Below are 22,569 nucleotides of genomic sequence, written 5' to 3'. Positions count from 1 at the left end.
TCCTTTCTGTCCCTGCTCTAAGCAACAAGGGCTACTGGGGAGAGGATGGGTGGGAGGGTAACCATCGCCCTTTGACCCTCTTCTGGGTTGGCTGTGGTTGTGATGGAGGGGCTGGAAAGGGAGCATCAGAGCCTGCAGTGCCTGGACAACACTGAGGTCTGCTGAGACCCATGGTGGCAGTTAGCATTGAGGCAAAGCTTTAGCTGGAGCCCCAAGCACTTTTTGGGTACCCCCACCGGGGTCTTCCTGCAAGGCTTTGCCTGCTTTACCTCCCCTTACCCTAAAAGCAGGCAAGGAGTTCAGGATGAGGGTTTTGGGGCTAAGGATTATATTTTCAGAAGCGGTGGGACAGAGCAAAAGCCTCCAGGGAAGGGGCGTGGAGGGTCAGAGTCCGACTTAATGGTTAACTTCCTCACAGTGCTTTTGATAGCAGTTGGACAGGTTTAAATAGAGCTCAGCTTTGCTGAGTAAGAGCACCTAAAAAGCAACTGCTCCATTTTGAGGCAAGAAAAATACACATTAAAAGGTCACTTTACTAAGCTGGAGATGATATGAAAGTGGTTCTGTTGTCAAAATACACTTTATATGAAACCCCTTCAGCTGGTATTTATACCACTAAAAGCAAAATTGTTTACTCACTCCCTGCTCCACACCTCCCTTCACTGGAGCTGTGATTGCAGAGCTGATACACTTCACAAAATGGGCACGATATTTCTTTAACATTTTACCATATTTTACATTCACTGCGCTACTAAATAAAAGCCTTTAAACAGGCCACAAAACACTGCAATAATATATTTACTCCTAAACATAACAAACTTTTTTTTTATAATGTCGAAATAAACTGCATTCGTTTTGTGGCAAACCACATACCGTGTAAATTTGCAATGTAAAATGACTTTTAAAAAGTATATTAAAAGGTATTTACAAGCTCTACGTTTTTGAATTGCTGGGTGCCATCCTTCCCATCCCTGATGTGCACGTAGAGCTCCAGGTGCAGGGAGCTGGAGTTGGTGCTGAAGGGAGGCCAGGAGGGATGCCAGCCCCACTGTGTCAATTCCAGTATCACCAGCACCCCCAGTACCTCAGACATCTCTCAGGGGCATGATGAAGCTATGGGTAAGCAGCACATCGTGTCCTGCTGCCAGGAGCAGGCATGCTCTTGCCTACAACAGCATACATTCTCAGTCACTACAGCATATACTTCAAAGAATAAAAAAAGAGCATTTAAGAAGAGCCTAGGATTTATACTGGATGAAGATTGAAGTCGAGGCGCCTTACGCGAAATATCAGGTGCACGTTTCTGTGCGTGCTCCGAGGCTGAACTATGGGTAGCTTCAATAAATAGAAATTCCAGTTGTTGAGGAAAACTCAGAGCCTTTCCTTTGCACATTGCTAAGCCTGCTCATCTCACGGCGAAGGGGTCCGCGTGAGGAGGCTTTCTTCTTTCTTTTTTTTTTCCTAAAAAGGCAATACGAATTATTTCTGATTTCAAACAACAACAAACAGATTGTAGTAATGCCAGCACAAAAAACGCAAAGGTCTTGCACATTTTTCAAATTGCACTTTCCAGTATAGCATTTTTTAAATAAGATACTTGTTGTGTTTTTTTTTTCTTTCTTAAAAAAAAATCTAAGGTACGCGTTCTTTAAATATTGAATATATTCTTCAAAATATATTGTTTAAACTTTCCCTAGCTGCTCAGGTGTGCTTTTTAATATATAGCTGATATATTATTAAAGGCACTACAAAATAGACATCTCTGGAGTGCAGAAGTTACTAAAAATAACCTTCATACCACAAATATATTGAAAATATAACAGCTAAAAAAAAAACCCTGTGCAACCCCACTGTGATGCGTATAAAGGCACGTAAGCGATGGGTGGGTGCAGCAAGGTCGTTTAGAAATGTATGAATACAGGCGTGTTAAATTTTAAAAATAGCCTAAAAAAAGTGAGTGAAAACTTCAAGCGTAGAAAACATTTTGAACATGTTTTTCTGTGACATTCTTCACTTTCAGCTTCTGCATCAGTTTACTGAGTCCTGACGTTACTCTTCTGCAGCAGGCGTGTTCTTCATAAATAGTAAAGTGTTCCTTCAGTGTTTGTTTCTCCGCCGACAGTCTCAGTATGTCTGGTACACATCGTGGATGGGCACCTGGATGGTGGCAGCTGGGAAGGCCGGAGGTATGTAGCCGGCGTAACCCCCATAGGCGGCAGCGGCAGCGGCGGCGGCAGCGGCATTCTTCTGTAGCGTGGCTATCGTTGCCGTTGCTGCAGCGGGTGCTGCGAATGGCACGTAACTTGTCCCATAAATGCCAGCAGCAGGGATCCTCTGCACGTTGGGGGCCATGGTGTACACTGGCGTTATGGGGCGACCCTGGAATCAGAGAATTGCGGAACATCTTGAGGTGGAGGGCACTTTGTGAGGGATATCCACTCCAACTCTTGACTCCACAATGGGCAACCTCAGAGTCAAGCTACGCATCCAAGAGCGTAGTCCAAACAGTACTTGAGCACAAGCAGGCCTAGTGCCAGGGTCAGGCTGGGGATTAGGAAAAGGTTCTTCACCAGAAGTTGGACGGGCACTGTAACAGGCTCCCCAGTGTCATGGTGTCAGTTGGACTGGATGCCCTTCATGGGAACCCAATCCAGACTACGCTGCGTCTCACTCATCTCTCTCACTTGGCAGGGCATGCACAAGTCCACATGTCCTTCTTAAGTGGGTTTGCAGAGACATGTCTCCTGGAGACTGTCCTCTTCCTAACAAATTTGGGTCCCCCATGGAGGGAAATTAATTGTCCAAAATGCAGATGTCTAAGACAGGTCAGATGAACTGCATATTTGGAGTGCCTGTTCTTCTTTAACACACAGAGTGGTTTGGGTTGGGTTACCAAGGAGGGTTTCCATGTAAAGGCAGGTGTATGGCTCAGGTGCCAGACATAACCACTAAGTGAAAGTCTCAGGTTATGTGAGATGAATTTATCTGTGTATCTTGAGGAGAAGAGACAAAGTAATGGGAATAGAAATCAACCCAAGAGCTGCAGTGTGATGTGGGGGGCTCAGTGGGGTCATGCTTGAGCAACAGCCCAGTCCCACAGAAGCAGGCATCAGGCAAGAGCATCCTTAGTCAGTGAGTGCTGCAGGCAGCTTTTTCCCTGCACCAGGTATACAGAGCAGGACATATGGAATCAGGGTGTCTGTGCTGAACTCACCTGGAAGGGGGGAGGTGTTGACACAGCTGGTATTACTGCCGCGGCTGCGGCTGCTGCAGCAGCTGCCGCACTGGCTGGGTCCTGCTGGACGGCAATAGGGTTGATGATGTGCTCAACTGTGTGGATTTTGCCATCTTCCATTATTTTGGCTGGTGGTGCAGCCTGAAACATGGAGTACTGTGCACCAATCGCGGGGATGGCCACTAGGAGAGAGACCAGATACATCAGGCATACTGGGAGAGTCTTCAGAGCTTCATCTCAAAGAACACACAACCTTCCTCCTGGTTCTGCCAGATCTCACCACAACCAGCAGCACCATGAGCTAGTGGGGACCTGGGGCACCTTTGCCCTCCCTGCAGGTTGGGGCACCACAGCCAATGCTCTTGAACTGTGCACAGTGCTGCCTGCTCTGCCCAGCACATCTCCCCTTGACATGGCTGTCCCAGGGCCAGGCCTTGCTCTGGATTCAAGCAGCCCCTTCTGGTCATCACCATTCTCTCCCTGGTGAGTAGCACATACTGTCCTGGCAAGGTCCCTGCTCTAGCTGCTGATATGGAAGGACATGGGGCTGCTTCAGGAAAGAAAAGTGCATTTTTTACTGCAGAAGTTGCAGCTGGCCACTGGGCCAGTGTATATGCTGCCCTTTGGCCAACAATGTGAAATACCAGCTAATTTACTGTCATACATTCCCCAGGACTGAATTGGCTTAATACATTTTATCCTATCTTTCCGCTTCATTATCAATCTGTTTAACAGCACTAAAAAAGATATTGCTCTTAAGAGAATTCTCCTTTGTGCCAAAATTGGACAATACTAAATGCTTAGAACTACTGTCTTCCAGATAAAGGGTAAATGCTCCAATCAGAATGTGTATCAGAGGTACTGAGTTTGTGCATGGTCTTACATGGAACTTCACTGCACTGTTTAGGGAAGAAATATGCTTTGCTGGATAATCACATCTGTAATTCTGCTGTTGCCTTACAATGTGCAGTTCGGGTCTCAGTTCTTGAGTCTTTCAGCAGGATGGTTGTTGACAAGGAAAATGGGGTAACTAATAGATGATGGACTAAGAGATGTTTGAAGACTGTTAATAGGGGATCTGATCATGCATCATTCAGGTAGAGGTGTTTCCACCACTAACGGTCTCCCACCGTTTCAAGCAAGGACCTTTGTCCACGATCTTTTGCAGTTCTCCTTCTCATCAGTTCCAGCTGGTCAGCTCAAACCAATTTTACCACTGCTTTAGAATAACCTGGGTAATGCCCCACTGATGCAAAGGCAGAGAGCTCACACTCTCCATTCTGCAGTATCTTCTGGAAGAAAATCAGAAATAAGCAGCTGTGGTATTGGGCTGATGTCTCAGAAGTTTCCTAGCCATTTGCGAAGAATTGAGCTTTAAGATATTTCTGAAGAGCTGGAATTTTCCAGAGTTAGTACACCTCTACTTCTCTGTTCTGGTAGGTGACCTCAGAGTAGTTTCCTTTTGATAACGGAGGTAAGTGTTGCACATGGCCTTTTTAACTGATCATCTCATCTGTCTGGAGAAAAGAGGCCAGGTGCTTCAGTGCTCAGGGCCTATGTTGGAACTGTGGTAGAGGGAAAGACCAGATGAAGACATCTGAATCTCAACATGCTGGAAACGTAGAAACACTTAGACTTGAGAGTCAGGCTTTTGTTTGGTAAGCAAAGGAGTTACATGGACACCACTGATAAATACTAGGGTAAAAACAAGTCTGTGTTTCAAGAAAAAGAACAACTTTTCAGTCATCCTTTAGTAATAGCTGGACTATCTTTACAAACATGAACAGAAGTAATATTTTCTGTTTGTGAGTGTGTAGTTTTCTCAGGAAGCCTGAGATCTTCCTTTGGAAATTGCTCTAATCTTTTAACAGCATTCCTTCTTCTCAATGCTTCTTCTTCTCACATTATCTCATACCACTTTTAAGAGGAACTCTTCACAGTCCTAGTTAGATAACCATTGTAATTTCCACTGACAGAATGAAGCTTGTTCTGGTAATCTACTGCAACTTTAGTATTCAACGCTGCTTAGGTGTGCAGTTACAATTTGCTGGACCCTGGGCCTGCTCCTCATAGCTCAGCAAAGCAGTTTGTAGCTCTGCTGTGTGACTGTAAGTAGTACACTCACAATGCTCCCCACGCTGCTGATGGTGGTGGAGGAGCTGTCCTTAGCCAGGGACTTTCCTGAAATAGGAAAGCACCTGCTCCTTTTCCCAGCCTCGTAGAGAAATACGAACTGAGCAGGAGAGAGCTCTGGAAATTTGGGTTGGGAAATTGCCCAGGGTGAAATTAGCAGTTTAGAAACTTGGTGAGAGGAGGATTGCTCTTAGTCACCATGTTCCATCATACCTGACTACATAGAGAAGAAAGACTACTTCCCGAGGAAGTACAAAAGTGACAGGAAGTACGAATGCAGTTCCAGCTCTTTTTCCTTTGATCTGAAGAGCTCCCAGATGTTCTTGACCCACTGTCCTATTGTGTGCCTCTGGTTTGCAGGAAGCCAAGTCAGAACCAGAGATAAGACCATTCCCACTGCCACACAGGCTGGCCCACTATGGTTTCAGAGCAGGGACTCTCCTGCCACCTCCACATTCCTCCCACCCTGCAGATGTGGTCTTCACAATTGCATGTACTGACCTGCACCAGGCTTAATGGCCACTGGGTTGACAGCCGGTAGTTCCAGGTTGGGTACCAGCTCGTATCCTTTTTCTTGCTGTTTTCCTTTGCCTTCATGGTACCTGCTGTATATGCCACGGCCAGCAGAGTACCCTCCAAGGTAGGAGCCACGGGGGCCTGGGGCTCTGTTGCCAGCTGCACCTCGCCCTCTGCCTCGTATGCTGCCTGCTTATGATAACAACACAGAAAAAGATGGTGAACAACAAACAGTAGCAGCAATGTGGGGAGTATAAACAGCCCCAGACTTTGGGAAACTGGGAGGCACGTGCTTAGAAATGAGGCTGTTGGAGCCAGTTTGTTCTGAGGGACTTTGCTTACAGAAAAGATGAATTTGTGGTTGGGTGCACTCAGTAAGGCTACCCAAGTTTTGTTTTTGACATTTCTGTTTGTAAATTAACTGCTTTTTTGTACTGATGCAACTTTTGTGTCCAGTTTTATGGGTATAATACAGTCAGCAAGGAGAGAGAGGCTCCCCAGAGGTGGTGTCTATGCAATAGAAATTGCTCTCAACTGTCTTCCAGAGGAATCTCAACCTCCCAGCAATGCAGGGATAGCCCAAAGCTTTATCTGGCCTTTAACCACCTCTGTCACACCACTGAATTTATTTTCACAAATGTCTTTTGTTTTCTCTCTGTATATGCGAATTCTGCCCCTCTCCAAAAATATTGCTTCCATTTATCTTTGCAACACTGCACACTTTATGATGATACTTTGGACACTGTGATATTAATATACTCTGTGATAGTTGAATTGTACACTCAGCCTGACATTTAGCTCATCTGTAGTTCATTGCAAGTGCAGATCTGGAAGTTGATCTAAGGCTGTAACTCTTCATCAACTATAGTTAAAAATGTCTGTTGTTTTAAATGAGGTACTAACGATTATATTCATGCTAAGCAGCCTCTTGTTTGGAAATGTGCATTAAATTTCTGATGTGATTCCCTCTGCTAATGGTTTTTAATAGGCTTTATGAAGGACATAGCACATTCAATAGAATGACATAGTTTTTATGCTGGCCTGTACATTAGAAACTATCTCTGCATAATCATAAATTAAAATGAGATGGAACATAAGAATAACAAAAAGACCTCTAGAAGAGTGGTTAAGAAAAAAGCCAAGCACCAGCTGCCCTTTGACTCAGACAGACCTTGGGTCACACCAGCCTTAAATCAAGCCTGCCCATCATGTCCCCTGATTGTGCTTACTAACCTTTCACAAAGTAATCTCTGTTTGGCCCTATCAGGGCATTGTATGGATATCCATAATATGCTAGTGTATATGGATCACAAGAGTAAACATAGTTAGGTTGCTGAGTTACTTCGGGTGTTGCTGCAGCCCCTCCTTTCGCTGCTTTCTGGTAACGAGTATACTGCTCCTTGTCCACTGGCTTGGCCAAGGTAACCTCCAGGCACGAGCCTTCCAGTTCGACACCATTAAGGTTATTCATGGCATGGATGGCGTCTTCCCTGGTTGTAAAGTGCACAAAGGCATAATCACGTATTTTTTTCACCCGCTCTACACAGCCAGGGTTAAACTGCCCAAAGACCTTTTTAATGGTGTCCTCTGTGGTCTCAATCATTAAGTTCCTCACATAGAGGATTTTAACAGTCTCCATGACATCTTCGTCCACATCTATCTCTGGTTCCGCCCAGTCAACAGCAATCTGGTGTCCCCACAGCTGGATCCTTCCTGGCATGAGTTTCCTCCTGGCCATTGCTGCTGCTCGATGGCTCTCGTACTCCACAAAGGCGAAACCCCTGTTCTTCATCTTGTCTGCAGCACTTGCATACACAATGACATCCAGTACACCTTCTGTCACTTTTGCGATCTCCTCCAGGATCTCCTCTCTCTTCTTCATCTTGGGAATGCCTCCGATGAAGAGCCGGCAGTTGTCTACGCTGCAGCACACACCCAGCAGCCTGCCTGGGCGGATTTCATAGTTATTGAGCTCCCTGACAGCCCGCTTTGCCTCATGCTTCTGTGTGTACATCACGAAGGCATAGCCACGGTTCTTCCCATCAAAGTCCATCATCAGACGCATCTCGTAGATGCGGCCAACAGATTCAAACACGGGGACAAGCTCATCTTCATAGACATCACGGGGTATCTTGCCCACAAAGACTTCACAGCCGCGAGGAGGGTGCAGGCCCTCCCAGCCAGGTGGTGGGCCGCCATACTTGCGCTGCCCGTTCTCCTGGATCATGCTGTAGCCGGTGCGCTCCATCAGTGCAAGCAGGGCCGCCTCGTTTGGCGCACCGGCCACACCTTCAGGGACTTTGGTGGTGCTCACATTGGAGGAATCGTTGCTCATCCTTGCAGCAGAGTCCTCAGCGGTCATGATGTCAAACTCATTCAAAGCCTGATAAAACCTGGGCAAAGGAAGAAGCATTCATTACAAGCTGCTAGCTACCACCAGAATACCACCCCTTCTTTTCTGACCTCCAGCAGTTCTGCAAACTTGTTTTCACACAGAGAATAAGGTTGCAGAAATGCAGATGAAAAAGCCATACCCGACTGCATGAGAAGCACCCATTTTGTGCCATCCCCTAGGCTCCTCTAGTCCTACATAAGAACAGTCAAGTAGGAGATAATAAGTACACCTTCACACCAGGGGAAAAGGGTTCTTATTCTCTTGTGCAAAGGACAGCCTGTCAAGCTTCTGAGTTGCTTGCTGCTTGTAGCATGGTGCGTGTTGTGCTTGTCTATTTCCTTGTAATACCAGCACTTCACAAAAGCTGAGTAGAATCAGCCCTTTATTACAGGCAGCCTAATGAGAACAATTGGCCAGCACAGCCTTGCAAGCCAGCAAGGGAAATGTAAATCTCTGAAATCTCATTCTGCATTAAAACCCAGGCAGAGGTAGGAAATGCAGAAATGCAGGGGGTTGAAAATGCGACTGCTACAACTTTAATACGTTGGGATCTCCCTCTGGGCACAAATAAAAGAAGACACTTTGGGATTCAGAGTAGTAAATTCATGGCCTTTTAAAGCTTGAAAGGACAATCAGACCATTTAATATCAGTGATTGTGTATGATACAGACCTTTACACTGTATTGTTAATGGCACACTGAGTCCTGTGACATTTATCTGAGTAAATCACATCTTCCACAGGAGCACCCAGCCTTGATTTTAAGGCATCAAGGAGCTGCAGAACCTAGTGCTTCCCTTTAAGGTTTGTTTCTTAATCATTCCCTCTGACAAGTAAGTGCATGCTATTTCTCCTGAGAATTTGTCTGTCTTTTCTTCCATCTCGCATTACATTAAGCCTTTCTCTGAGTAAATATTCCTCTGTTTTTGCTTTATGATAGTATTCAAGCTGTGTCATCAGGCTACAGCTCTGTCTTTAATAAAAATTTACAGGCCAAACTCTTTATGTCCTTCACAATTGGTCCTTTTTTTTTAAACAGAATTTTTTGTGTGTCTCTTTCCACATCCTCCACACTTTCTGCCTTTTCTCATCCTTGCTGGGCATAGGGATGAAGACCACCTGTCTACTCCCCACTCCTCTGTCTCACGAGTCCCATTTCTCCACTCTCCTCTCTAGCAGTGCATCTTTGTCAGTTCTAACTCCAATTCATTCCAGAGGTGCTGCTTGCTGGGGTTATGTAGCAGCCAGCAAGCAAGTCTTGTGTTTGTTATTCCTAAGTGCCAAAATCTTGTGTTGGCCATATCTCGACTTCCTGGTAAGTAGATCCCACCTACTGAGTGCTACTTAGTTGGTCCCTCCTTATTTCTGTTTACAATTCCATCAACCTTTGCATCATTCCCTTGTTTATTTGCCACGATTTGCATTTATGACTGGTTTATTTTGACTGCCAAAGGACACTGGCCCCTGTAGGAAACACAGCAGGCTACCATCAGAAATTGCCACAGTCTGTGTTTGATGGCCTGTATATGAGACAAAGCTTCAGCCAAATTTATTTGTTTTGTGTGATGTCATATTATTTTACTCTTAGTGACAGCATTTGATCATTTGTGTCACACTGGTTACTGTGTGGGCAGGTTGAAACTACATTTGGGATTAGGAAATTGTGTGTCTCTGAGCCTTGGTTTATGGAAGGGTCTGATCCTGCTGGCATGTTTGGGCCATGAGTGTTACACAGTGGTGCTCCTGGTGTGGAACAGCCATTCTCTCTTCAAGAACATGGAGAGCAAAGGGAGAGATGGAGAAGGTGGAGGGCCACTGATATTGAAGGTGATGTCCAGGCAGTGTTTTTCTTCAGAAAGCACAATTTCTTTGAAGCCATATCTTTCATAGACATGCATCAGTTTTGATAGCTTCTTGCTTTTAAATGTAGTTTATAAAAACTTTTCTCTTTTTAATGTGTCAGAGCCAGACATTTCAGTTTTGCTTCTGGGAATTATTTGACATAGTTGGTAGAAATTAAAGCAGAGAAAAACATCTTTTTTCACTAGACAATTTGTTCCTAAAGATGTGCTTTTACCTTTCTCTGAGTAAAAGCGAAGCTTGGTAAGCAGACATTTTACTGGGGAATAGTCTTTACCTTCACGTGGGCCACCTGTTGGCAAGTGAATTACTTATTGTCCCAGGGGTAGGAAAGTCCAAAAATGAGTAATTACCATCAGTTTTAGGTCAACTTACAAAATAAAAGTCTCTGAATACTGTTGTGGGTTTGGCTCAGACAATGGGGCTGTAGTCTAGAGAGCTGCAGATGGGCACTGGGAGGGTGGAGAGAGCAGTGATAGAGCAAAGTCTCCCTGACCTGACAGAACCAGATTCTGGGATTGGGCTGGGGCTGCCAGTGGTGTCCAGGAACTGGCATGTCCTCCAGCACTTTGCATGTCCCACAGCATTAGCAAGATGATCTCTAATCATAGAGCTGATGCCTAGGAAGTTCTGCACGAATGTGCGTGGGAACTTCTTCACAGTGCAGGTGACGGAGCACTGGCACAGGCTGCCCAGGGGGGTTCTGGAGTCTCCTTCTCTGGAGATATTCAAGACCCATCTGGACGCCTACCTGTGTGACCTGGTGTAGGGAGCTGCTTTGGCAGGGGGGTTGGACTCGATGACCTCTAGAGGTCCATTCCAACCCCTACAGATCTGTGTGATTCTGTGTAATCGTAGAATGTCCTGAGTTGGAAGGGTCCTGTAAGGATCATGGAGCCCAACTCCTGAACCCTTAATATCAGAATCTGTACCTGAAACTGCTGCTAAGTGCTGGTGGCCACCTCAACTGCAAACATTATCTTACTGAACAACTTATTGTGAACTTAAAATGAATTTTACCCTTATGTAGGGCCCTTGAAGCCCTACTTGATATACATAAATACACATGTAACAGTCACTGCCACATGACACTGTCAACACCTTCACAGGGTTCAGAGATCACCTATTTTGATGAGAAAAAATGCAGGAGAGCCAGTGCGCTCCTTCCTCCTGTTACTGCTTCCTGTGCTGCCAGCACTACCTCACCTGCTCATGCTAAAAAGCAGTCACTCTCAAGAAAAGTGTTTGCAAAATGACCTCTTTCTGAAGCGTTCAACACTACTCATGCATGCTTTTAGTCTGCAGTAAAGTGATGGTGGAAACTTGCTATCACATGTTGTAGGTGTACCTGGGCAGGAGCTAATGCTGCAAGTTTAGCAGTGTGGGTGAAGGCAGATGGATTCCTGTGCATCCGTGAGGTGTGGTTGGTGCTAAGAGCAGAGTCAGAAGTTCAAGTTACGTTACAATGTGGAGTCATATGAAATATGAGAGCTTGGTTTCTGGCCTATGAAGAGGAAATTACACCTGATCTCTGTGACAAAGATTCATAAAACAGAAAGATAGACAAAAAAATATTTCAGTGAGAAATGTTGTATTTTGGAGATGATGAATTTTTAAACGACTTATTACCCAGGCTGAAAAAAGGCAGTCTTCTTTTTTAACAGAAAAAGGTAAAGACTGATGGATTTTCAAAGCCCAGTTAGGTGGACACTGGCTTCTGCAGCATACTGAGAGTCTTGAGCCCTTCTGGCTCAGTTCTGTGCTGCAGGAACTCTCCTTCACTTGCAGGTGAACTCTCAGATGTACATGTTTCATCGAAACCAGTCAGATTTCACTTCCTCCTGCTTATGAAACTCCCTCACTGCTGCCAGGTGTATGCAAATAGTTCTTGACTTAAACATTAATTTCCTTCTTTTTAATTATTATTATTATTTTTTTTTGTATCAGATCTGAGAATATTAAATGGAAAACCTACTACACTGACAGTGTCTGAGCTAAAGCATACCATGAGTAGCAAGCAGCACTTTCATTAAATGGGAACACCACACCTCGAGTAACAACAGCATGGGGCCAAGTGCTGATCTCATGTGCCAGGACAGAGGCAGTTCAAGGCCCCAGTGAGAAGGTGATTCCTTAGGGTTTGCAGAGAAGCTGACCACTGCCACAAGGGGAAGCAGAAAGTCTCTCTTCCTCTGTGCCTGCTGGGAGCAAGAGCTGCTCCCAATTTGCTGTTGTTTTTTCTCTTTCCTGTGTCTTAGAGAGGTTTGGTCTTTTTGTCTCTGGGGTGGCTTGTGATGCTAAGAAGGGTTGAGGCTGAAGAAACACATCTGCATTTTAAGACATGTCTCTGGGTCTGCAGATTCAAGAGATGACAATGAGAGTATTTTCTACATCTGGTACCCAGGAATTGGTGAAAAAATAATGCTAGTTGTATACTGAGAGTTCATTTAAATATAAAAAGGGAAATAACTGCATGATACAAAGCAAAGGAATCCCACTGTTTTCCTAGAAGGCTTCACTGATCAGACTTCATCACTCAAGAAAGGGCAGTCCCTGTACGACCTTATCCCTGAGTCCATAGAGCACTCAGAATCACCCCATGCAGCCCCCTGCACCTCTGTTCAGCCATCTATGATAAAAAAGGACACAGAGACAAAACTTGGTGTCCTTGTGGCTGCAACTACCTGCCAATTCTTCTTGCTTTCCTAATGAAGGTCTTTGTTTGTGTCTACATTAACTCACCCATATAGTTTTGCTTTTTGCCTTCTACTGGCCACAGAGTCACTAGCAGGCACCCTGGCAGGCAGCAGGAGCACCTGGGGACCCCTGTGGGCTCCAAGCAACTTTGGCATTTGCTTCATGATGAGCCTAGGCAGTGCATGGAGCATCCCACCCAGAGCCTTCCTCAAAAACAGGGGACATCTATGCCTCACCTGCGGGTGCTGTGCCAGACCCCTCTCCAGGGAAAGCCCTGAACTCTATGCCAGCTATCTTTGTGATGGCCTTTTGGATGCTTTGGACCACACAAATTCCTGCTGAAATTACAGCATGTGCCCTTATGGAGACACATCAGCCTGCTTGCTTGAGGAACTGCTGCAGCTTTACACTGTGAGCTGCAGCCTCTGCTGCTGTGGAGGGAAGGTCAGCCACCAACGTTTTAACTAAATACACCATGTTGACAGAGTGAAATATCAGATACTGTTTCAAATGTGACCTTCCTACTTTTTTTGGTTGCAATAATAAGGGCAAATAGTAATCCTGCTGCTGGCCTGCAGTAGCAGCTCTGGACACCCTGCAGCAGTTAAACCTCTTTATTTTTTTTAAAGCTGTCACTTTTCTAATGGCAAGTTTACCTACAATCATAGAATCATAGAATTGTTTGGGTTTGAAGGAACCTTTAAGCCATCCAATTCCAGCCCCCTTCTGTGGGCAGGGCTGCCACCAACTAGATCAGACTGCCCAGGGCCCCATCCAACCTGGCCTTGAACACCTCCAGGGATTGTTCTATGCATTTTGTGTATACAGTGTCACAGTGCTCCTTCCCACACTGGTGGTGAAACAGTCCTACCTCTTGTAGAAACCCGCCTCACCATAGCCTCCAGCTCTGCTTTGCCTACTGCTTGCTGCAGTCAGATTTTAATCCTCACCATGGTTTTCCACCTGCTTGTCACCTGCTATCACTCACAAAATGCAAAAGTCTGAAGCTGAGATCTGTTTTGCATTGGTGGAAGAGGGAGTGAGTCCTTTAAGCTTGGCTTTTTGGTCAGGAGCCTGAGTTGTTCCTTACAGAAAGGGGAAAGTCTCTAGGGAAAGTCTATTTGTTCAGCAGAGGGATGGATGATGTCTTTGGACATTTAACAAAAAAGAAACACTTGAGGCCAACAGACCATCATTGCTATCTGCAGTGTGTCAGACATGTCAATTCACCTGCAACTGAGCAAGGTGAAAAAGTTGCCCAGGCTTAAATGCCCAAAGCTTAAAAGTTGTGAAGAGATGACTTCCCATGTTGGGTCATTCAGGCAGATGTCTGAGGAGAAAGTGGCTAACTCAGTAAGCAGCTTGCGGTGAACAACATGGGAGAGTAAACTTGTAGATCAGACCTGTGTAGTTATTGACAAGGACATGTTGTCTGTGTGAGTAATCCTGCTGCTAGGACTACTGCAGAGCTCTAAGGTCCCTGCAGGGACAGAGGAGCCAGGAGGGTAACAGAAGTGGCTGATACCTCTCTTAGCCAAGTCAGATCTTTCCAGCCACCTCTCTTTTAGCCAGACTGGCATGTGGAGAAGTAAGGCCAATACTAAGTAAGTCAAATACTAGAGGCTTGGTGATTGTATTAGGAAGAGTCAACTGGAGGAGAGGAGCTGCTTAGTACGTTTTGAGGACTTCTGTTCTCTGGACAAGAGGTAATGGCATTAAGTTGTACCAGGGGAGGTTCAGGTTGCATATTAGGAAACATTTATTCCCAGAAAGAGTGGTGAGGTATTGGAACAAGCTGCTCAGGGAGGTGGTGAAATCACCGTCCATTGAGGTGTTCAAGAAACATATAGATGCAACACTGAAGGGCATGGTCAGTGGGCATGGTGGGGATGGGCTGATGGTTGGACTAGATGATCTTAGTGGTTTTTTTTCCAGCTTTAATGATTCTATGATTCACTTGAATAAAGTTTTCCTGGACAGAGGATTTTCTGACCTACTGAATCCTGAGACTAGCTGCTGAAATTCCCACTTCTGCTAATGATGACATCAGGGATCTTGACCAGCAGGCATCCTGCCACACATTTCAAGCTTAAACTGTGAATTTATTACAACCAGTCTGTCTTTTTCTGGTATGGACTAGATCAATATTCAAGGCTTGAGAAACCATTTTCAGCATGGAGCTCCTGCAGAGCAGGGGTTGGTACACAGTTCTCGGTTCTTAAATTTGTACTAAGTGGCTCAAGCATGTTAACAATTGTTAGTTTAATTTCAAACATGCTCAAAATTATTGGCTGACTTTTTTTATTGTCAATTCCTGTTTCTCATTGACTCTTCCAAAAAGGAGCACAATCAGCATGAAGCACTACTCCCCCTGATATCAGTTGTGAGACTAATGCTTCTATGAATGTATTCTGTAATCTGATACTGTAATCCCTGCCTTAAAAATCTTGCAAAGACTGGTTGTGTTCCCCAGGCACCAATAAAACCAATGCATTTAGCTTAAAAAAATGATAGTAAAGTTCCTCTAAATCTATTCTTTAATTACTTGCACCTTCTTATGAGGAAAACATCTGAAATTATTCTGGAAGATAACAAGCTGGAATTTCCCAGGTTGAAACTTCAGTGCTAGTCAGGGAGTTTGAATTTGCCTCAATTTACAGAGTCAACTCAACTACTGGCTACAACTTGAGAGTAGAATTTCAAGGTTAAGCTTGTTTTCATCACTGTCATTAAGAATAATAAGTCCAACAGACCTTATTCTCTTAGCCATATTATATCACTTCTTATAGTCATATTACTATTGTGTCATGGCAGTTTTATACAGAAAAAAGAAATGCAACTAAATTATGATTCCCCTACATAATAAGTTTGTATTGTGCCAACTTCTTATTTATTCAGTTACCAACCCTTTCTGCATCCTTGTAAGGCATATTTAATTAGGAGTGTGACCCTACAAAGCCTGTCAGAAGTTCCACTTTTATAATTCATCAGCACCATCAGCATACAAGAGTGATCATTCACAGGATGGAGGCTCCTCAACCATCTGACTTCCTATTCTAGAAAACTCTGAAAGACTATTAAAGCAAATCAGTCTACATATTAAAAACGATAACCCAAATATCAAAGCCAGAAAATTTTCCTGAGCCTGGAGCTTAGCCTGCAATATTGATGAAGAAGTTATTTGTATCTGACAAAGCAATACCAATACCTACAGCATCTCACCAACACAATTTTTATTCCTCTGTTTCTGCAACGTACATTCTGGTAATTGGAAAGTGTGTTTCTTTTAACCTACCCCAGTGAGAAACCAGCCATCTCAACTTAAACCACTTCTGAAGAAAATTTGAGTAAGTGAAACTCAGACTTTTCTCTCATTGTATGACGCACTTTGCTTCAAGTCATTCAGAACTTTGTCCCAACAAGCTGTGTTACCTGTGTGTTGTACAGTTCATCCCAGCCTTGTCTTTTATCCAGTCCAACTCAAAATAATTACACAACTCTTAGCTATTTCCATAGGGCCATTACTATCTGAGCCTGCAGTTACTATCCTGCACGATATTGAAGTCACATGTTGAGAAAGGCTGAGAAAATGAGAGATGGGTCATGTAATCACTCTTATCAGCTTTCCAAATCAGGAAACACAACCCTCCACTTCTCCAGAGATTCCCACTTTTCAGTCTAGTCCACAAAGTCTATTGTTACCACTGTCAGACAGGAAATGTATGACATATAAATAGAGTGCAACATAATCACTTTGTATGTAACAAGTATTCCCAATTGTAGGTGAGCTAGAATGTATGGAAAATGTCTTCCAGAGTCAGTTTATCAGAGTAGTGGTCTCTACAGAGATTCAGGTACAGAAATGTGTGTCCTCCTTACCAACTGTCTCCTTTAGAGTGCATGCATTCCAGAAAAGGAAGTCATATCTCAGTTAGTGTGACTATAAGTTTTCAAGTTTTTTCTGTAAGAAAGACTGTAAAAGGGATCTCTGACAGTTGACAAGCAAAAACAAAAGCAGAAACATCTATTAATTGTCATACAGGAAAAATAAGACATTAATCTATTCCACTTCTTATTTCTAAGAAAAAAACTCTACAGAATCATAGCATATTGTGAGTTGTAAGAGGCACATAAGGATCATCTGGTCCAGTTCCTATATATAAGGGGGCTGTCTAATTCAGTGAGTGCAAATGTCTGTGAAATGAGTTACTGAACTGTGGATGTTGTGATAGGTCAGTTACTAGAACGTAGAACACTGGCTATGCCTGAATATCTGCCTGTGTCTGTTTTTCTGTCTGTTTATCTATCTACCTATCTATCTGTCTTTCTATCTACCTATCCATCTATCTATGTAACACCACTGCAATGTGTTCCACTCTACATCGTGAGCAAAAATATCTGGTAAGTTTCAGAAACTAAAGTTCTATTTTCAGCTTTTCTGATCTATTGTTTTTTTCAGCCAACACTTATGGAGATCCCAGAAAGAAACACAACACATGTGGCTTGTTAACACAAAGACTTTAAACTATGTCGATGTTATAAATAGTATAAGAAATTTCAGTTTGCACTAATATTTCATGCTGTTGTTATTTTCACCTTCTCACAGTTCACTGCTGGGTGCCCAGTCTGCTGCTCTGATTTTGACAGTGATTTTAAGGGAAAACTGAAAGTGGCCCAACTTGTGTTCCCTCTCCCCCAGGTCACAGAAATGAAAATCAGCATGGAGAGAAGCATGAAGTGGGCTGTGAATGTTTGTTGCTGAAAGCACATTAAACTCAAAGCATTTGGCTTAGTCAGTGACTGCATGTTTTTTTTCCTTTGTGCACTGACATTTGACCCCTTTTTATAATGTGCACCTTGCACCACTGAAACTCAGTTAGTTATTTATTAAACTCAGGTACCAATGGCTGGCTTGTACATATCACGCTTTTAACTGCCTGGCGTTGCCTGTGTATGAAGGAGAGGGGGATGGAAGGTAATTGTCTCTGCTGTGAAATTCTGTCATATCGGCAGAACGAAGCTGCAAAGTGCAGCAATTTGTACCTGACCTCTGATCTAAGAGGCCTGTACAAACCTTTGAACCTTGGTTTGAAATAGAGAAACAAGGTTTACAAGCACAAGGAAGAGATTTCCAGTACTTGTACCATGCTCAGGGTTAATATTATAAATAATAAAAAAAAAATATTTAACCGAGGCAGGGACTCTCTCAGGAAGCACTGCTCCTGTGCTGAGTTAATTCAAGACAATTCAAGTCTATTGAAATTATGGCTCAGTTGGAAATATCCATCATTTGGAAATGATAGTTTTGTGCATTTCAGGAAAGAAATGGCATTTGAGACAGAAGTCATTTGAGATTCACCTTTTGCTGACCTAACTGGGATATATATTTTTTCTGATTAAAGACTGAAGAAAGAAGACAAGCAACATTTGTTTCAATGCAATTTGTTCAACAAAGAATGGAACCAAAATACAGAACTGAAATTATTAAAAAGACTAGCAAAAAGCCTCCTTTGTTTACTCTTTGTTTTTATCCATCACATTACCTAATCTTAGTTATACAGTGCAAAGCTAAATGAGAAACTCATGGAGAAATAATCTAACCAACAACAATACAACAAAGTTTGTCCTGCAGCCTTATCTAGATGAACAAAAAAGATGCGTTCTGCAGGCTGTTATGCTCACTCCATTTAATTAAAAACTCTCAGCTCCTTCAGACACCTGCCAAAGCCTTAGGATCAGCACCACCAGCTGGCTCCAGCGTGGGCCACCAGGTCACAATGGGAACTGCCACAAGTGAAGTTTTCCTGTGACAACCCTCATGCACTCTGAGTTCTGGCTGCCATCCATGACAAGCTCAGGTGTGTGAAACTCATGGAGTGCTTTGCACATGGCTTCAGAACCACCCAGCTCAGGACAGGACACCATGATACACAGCTGCTGTGTCTGAACCTTGTGACAAGGAGCAGTTTGAACATCAGCTTAAGCTGGCACACAGCTGAACCTTATATGTTTTCCACTTTTGCTTTTACATTATTTTAAAAGATTCTGGAGTCAACTGATTTTTTTCCCATGTTTTAAGTTCAAACTCTGCTGTTGCTATCAGCATTGACTTCAATAAAGCAATACATGAACAAAGAAATATATAAAGGTGAACGGATTAACACATGTCCTATGTCATAAAACCATTAAACATTTTACAGGCTACTTAGTGAGAAGGTGAACAAAATAATACCGAACTTCTCATTCTCTTAAAATGTTACCAAGTAGTCAGTGTGCTGGAGCTACATATGCTCATTTGTATTAACAATGTTTACATACATGTATCTTGCTTATTCTAAGCCACTTTCAATCCCAAATTCTCACCTAAATCTGTAACCCACTTTTAAAGCTCCATTTTGGTGTCAGTCTCCTGAGTAAGAGCCAAACACACTAGCAATCAACAAGAAAGGAGATGGCAGAGACAATCCCATTGAAAACAAAGCACACAACAGTTGAAAACATCTTGCACTTTGTTAAAGATAATAGAAAGAACCGCTCTAAAATCTGATTTTATTTTCTATCTTCTGTCTAAAACACTGGCATTTTGGTTTTCACAGTTCTGATATTTGCTATGCCAGTTGCAATGCAAATTCAGGCAGGTATCTGTAACAGCTCATAGTTCCAGCTTAGATGTTTTTTATTTCCTTCTTACACAGCTCTTAAAGCCCCTCGAAAGAAAGGAAAAGCCCCAATCCAACACCCTAGCTCTGACATACGTCCAGTCCCAACCACCCAATAAACCAGAGGTAGACAGAAAGCCCTGATGGGGCAAGCAGCATTTCCCTTACCACCCTGGTCCCACGATCCAAGTGCAACAGGCTGAGGGCTTGTTCCTTCACCAGAGCTGCCCTTCTTCCTAATGGCACGAGCTGTGCAACCTGCTCATGGAGTTTATGCATCGCTTTATTGGTCAGCCAGAGTTAGCCATTTAAATTCCTTGGGAGTCATTTGTTAAGGGCTCTCGGGCTGAGGCCGAGTGGGTGGGACAGAAGGGAACAGAGATGTGAGCGCTGCCAGACGCCGAGAGCTCTTAGTGGCAGCTTGAAAATCAATCTCAAAAAGTACGAAGCTAATGGGTTTTGAGAGGGCTGGGCCGAACCTTAAGGAAGAACGGACAAGAGAAACTTTGATGTAGTTGCAGTTGGGGGGCTGGGGGAAAGATTTGAGCAGAAAGATTTCATTCAAAATTCAAAACTTGGAGAAAAGGGAGTGAAACATGTACAAACAACTCCTTCCTAGCACAAGGCGTTGTGCAAATAACTTGAGTTACAACAGATAAGATAAGAAAAGGGCATATTTTGCTTGACGGCACAAAGTTTCAGCAAAATCTTTTTCTTCATACGTGTCTGGCAAAATTGTTTTCAGGCTGCACAGAGTCCGTTTACATTCAGTCACAAGAAAAATGGTCGGTGGCTCCTGGGGAGAGAGCTGTGCGTCGAATACCTGGAGCGTGCTGCTTCAGCTGTGAACACGGAACTCAAACGTGTTTGCTTGGAAGAAAAAAGCTTGGTGCAGAAGTGAAGGCAAAGGGGTGGTAAAACATGATTCATGACAGCAGGAATGGTCTGTACATAACAACGGGACATTAGGCCCCAGGAGCACTTAGGCAAAGCAAACAACACACCTTCTTGAGCGGTCAAGAGGAGAAACCAAACTGAAACACGCCGTGGATGATGGATCCGGCAGCTTGGCAAGCAGCAAGCAGAACTGCCAGTGGGAGGAGAAGGTGGGAGCTGCCTGAGCGTGGGGAAGACAGAAAGCAAGCAGCATGTCGCAGGAGAATGACGGAAGCTCACAGCCCCAGCCCAGACTGGCTCTAGGAAGGGCCACCCGGGCCGTGACCTTGGAGTGATGGCTCAGAAGGGAAGGGTATTGCAAGGATGAGCAGGAGCCATTTCTCTCAAGGTTTTAAAGGATCCCAAAGTGCACGGTTCCCCAAGAGGCAACACATGGTTTACTTCTGAGTGGCTTCACCCAAGATCTAGGGCTTGACCCGATTGCTGGGGGAGTTTTGTGAAGTGGGATAGTTTGAAGTTTCTATGAATTCTCCTTAACAAGAAAGTAGGTAGTGCATCCATGTTGTAGCAAGCTAAAAACCAAAAGCTGTCTGGCTAGAAGATTTGTATATACATGTATACATGCACATGCACACTGTCCTACATTCCTATGAAGCTACCTTTACTATCTATCAGTAATTTTAACAACAAGCTTGCAGTTTGGTTGTTCTTTAGCTGGTGTATATGTTCCTGTCTTCTGTCTCTTCTTCATCCAAAAGGCAGAGTTCATTCCGAAGCTCTAGCCAAGCAGCATGCAGCCAACAGCATCAAGACATCCCTGTGAGGAAAGAGAAGTGTCTGAACCTCCCAAGGACAGACTGCACAAGGATTCTGTCGAGGAAGTGCTGTCAGATGGTATCAGTTGGTCCTTCATAATTGTTTGTCCCATCCTCTGAGTGGCTTAGTCTGGACATGCCAAACTTAGAAACATCCTTATACTCAGATTCAAAGACTGGGCAAGAGAGAAAAGGGATAGAGGAGTCAAAGTTAGAAAACAGCTAAAAAGATGGAAGACTCCTTCCAGGAGAGAGGAATTTGAAGGGTGACAAAGACTGGCAAAACAAGCATTGCTGTGACAGTTGCTGGGAGCAAACCTGAATGGTGATTGCTAGCAATCTGTGATGACTTTTAGACTTGTTTATCCACAGCACTGTGGCCACGGTGTGTTAGGCACTGTACAAACACACCTGCAGTCCGGATCCTGGTCCCAAAATGCCTGCAGCTCAAGTGCGCTGCATAGGGCTTTTATCTTCGGAATTCGTCTCTGCAAACATAACTCATCCATCACGAGATGCTCTGCAGGCAGGAAAGCTGCCACACGAAAATTCAGTGGCTTGCCCATGACTGTAGAAAAAATCAGTCTCAAATCTGGGGTTAAAATCCAGGAGGTTCTGCCAAAATCAGTCCCATGCTTCAGTCTCATGAATGTATGTATGTAAGCGAGTATAAATGTCATTTAGCTGGTATTAACTCACAGAACTCCCTTCAACCACATTATTATCTTTTTTCAGTCACTGTTCTTCAGTTGACTTCGTATTTTTCTGTTGGAAAACAAGCTGATCCTAACTTTTAACTGAAGCATTATAAAGTGAATCCTATCACCTACTTGAGTGCACAGGGAAAAGTAGTAAGTGGAACACACTTCTGCTAGCAGAGTGATGGGCTAATATGTAGTACGCTCACTTGTAGAAAGTGTTTCAACATACCATGTGAATCAGGAATGTGTAGGGAGGTGGCTCAAACTCTTGGCTTTCCTTTTACACTTTCACTTTCAGCTCCAGCTTGTTCATTTCCAAGATCTGTCCCCATTATCATTTAAAGTAGTGAAAATCAGCAGATTAAGTTGCTGCGTGGTGTTCAGAGGTGTTAGCATTCTCAATAGCAGGAACAGAAAATACATTATTTTGTCTTGCTGTTTTTAGTGGGAACCTAAGGAAGCTATGCAGAATTGTGCAAGTTTTTATCTGTGTATCCACCAACTTTTCTAGCATTATTCACCCTTTGGCTTCATACACGCTGTTCATAGTGATTGTATGGCCTCTTTTTTATATACCTCTTAATAATGACTCTGGCATCATGAAGGGGATACACCTAAGCCAGAGTGGAAAAGAATTAACAGCAGGTATCTCAGTGGGAGGAG

The 22,569-nt window shown here is 43.8% G+C and overlaps 1 protein-coding gene across 7 annotated transcripts in view; it reads right to left on the bottom strand.

Moving 5' to 3' along the window:
• Window positions 1-1,644: 1,644 nt before the first annotated feature.
• The window catches only part of RBM47 (RNA binding motif protein 47), a 75,940-nt gene continuing 55,015 nt past the window's right edge, over window positions 1,645-22,569 (bottom strand). For 5 of the 7 annotated variants that reach the window (XM_065737131.1, XM_065737128.1, XM_065737127.1 and 2 more), the window contains 4 exons: window positions 7,118-8,277; window positions 5,870-6,076; window positions 3,215-3,417; window positions 1,645-2,379 (listed from right to left, as the gene is read on the bottom strand). In XM_065737131.1, coding sequence (XP_065593203.1) covers window positions 2,125-2,379; window positions 3,215-3,417; window positions 5,870-6,076; window positions 7,118-8,246 — 1,794 coding nt within the window. In that variant the 5' untranslated portion in view covers window positions 8,247-8,277 and the 3' untranslated portion in view covers window positions 1,645-2,124. The other 2 variants (XM_065737125.1, XM_065737130.1) reach the window with 2 other exon arrangements.

The sequence above is a fragment of the Cyrtonyx montezumae genome, unplaced genomic scaffold, assembly GCF_038088225.1.
Source record: "Cyrtonyx montezumae isolate F1298 unplaced genomic scaffold, pur_monq_1.0 scaffold_2, whole genome shotgun sequence".
NCBI classification, from domain to species: Eukaryota; Metazoa; Chordata; class Aves; order Galliformes; family Odontophoridae; genus Cyrtonyx; species Cyrtonyx montezumae.
Note: the sequence above shows the minus strand (reverse complement) of the source record. Positions and strands in the feature narration are given on the sequence as shown.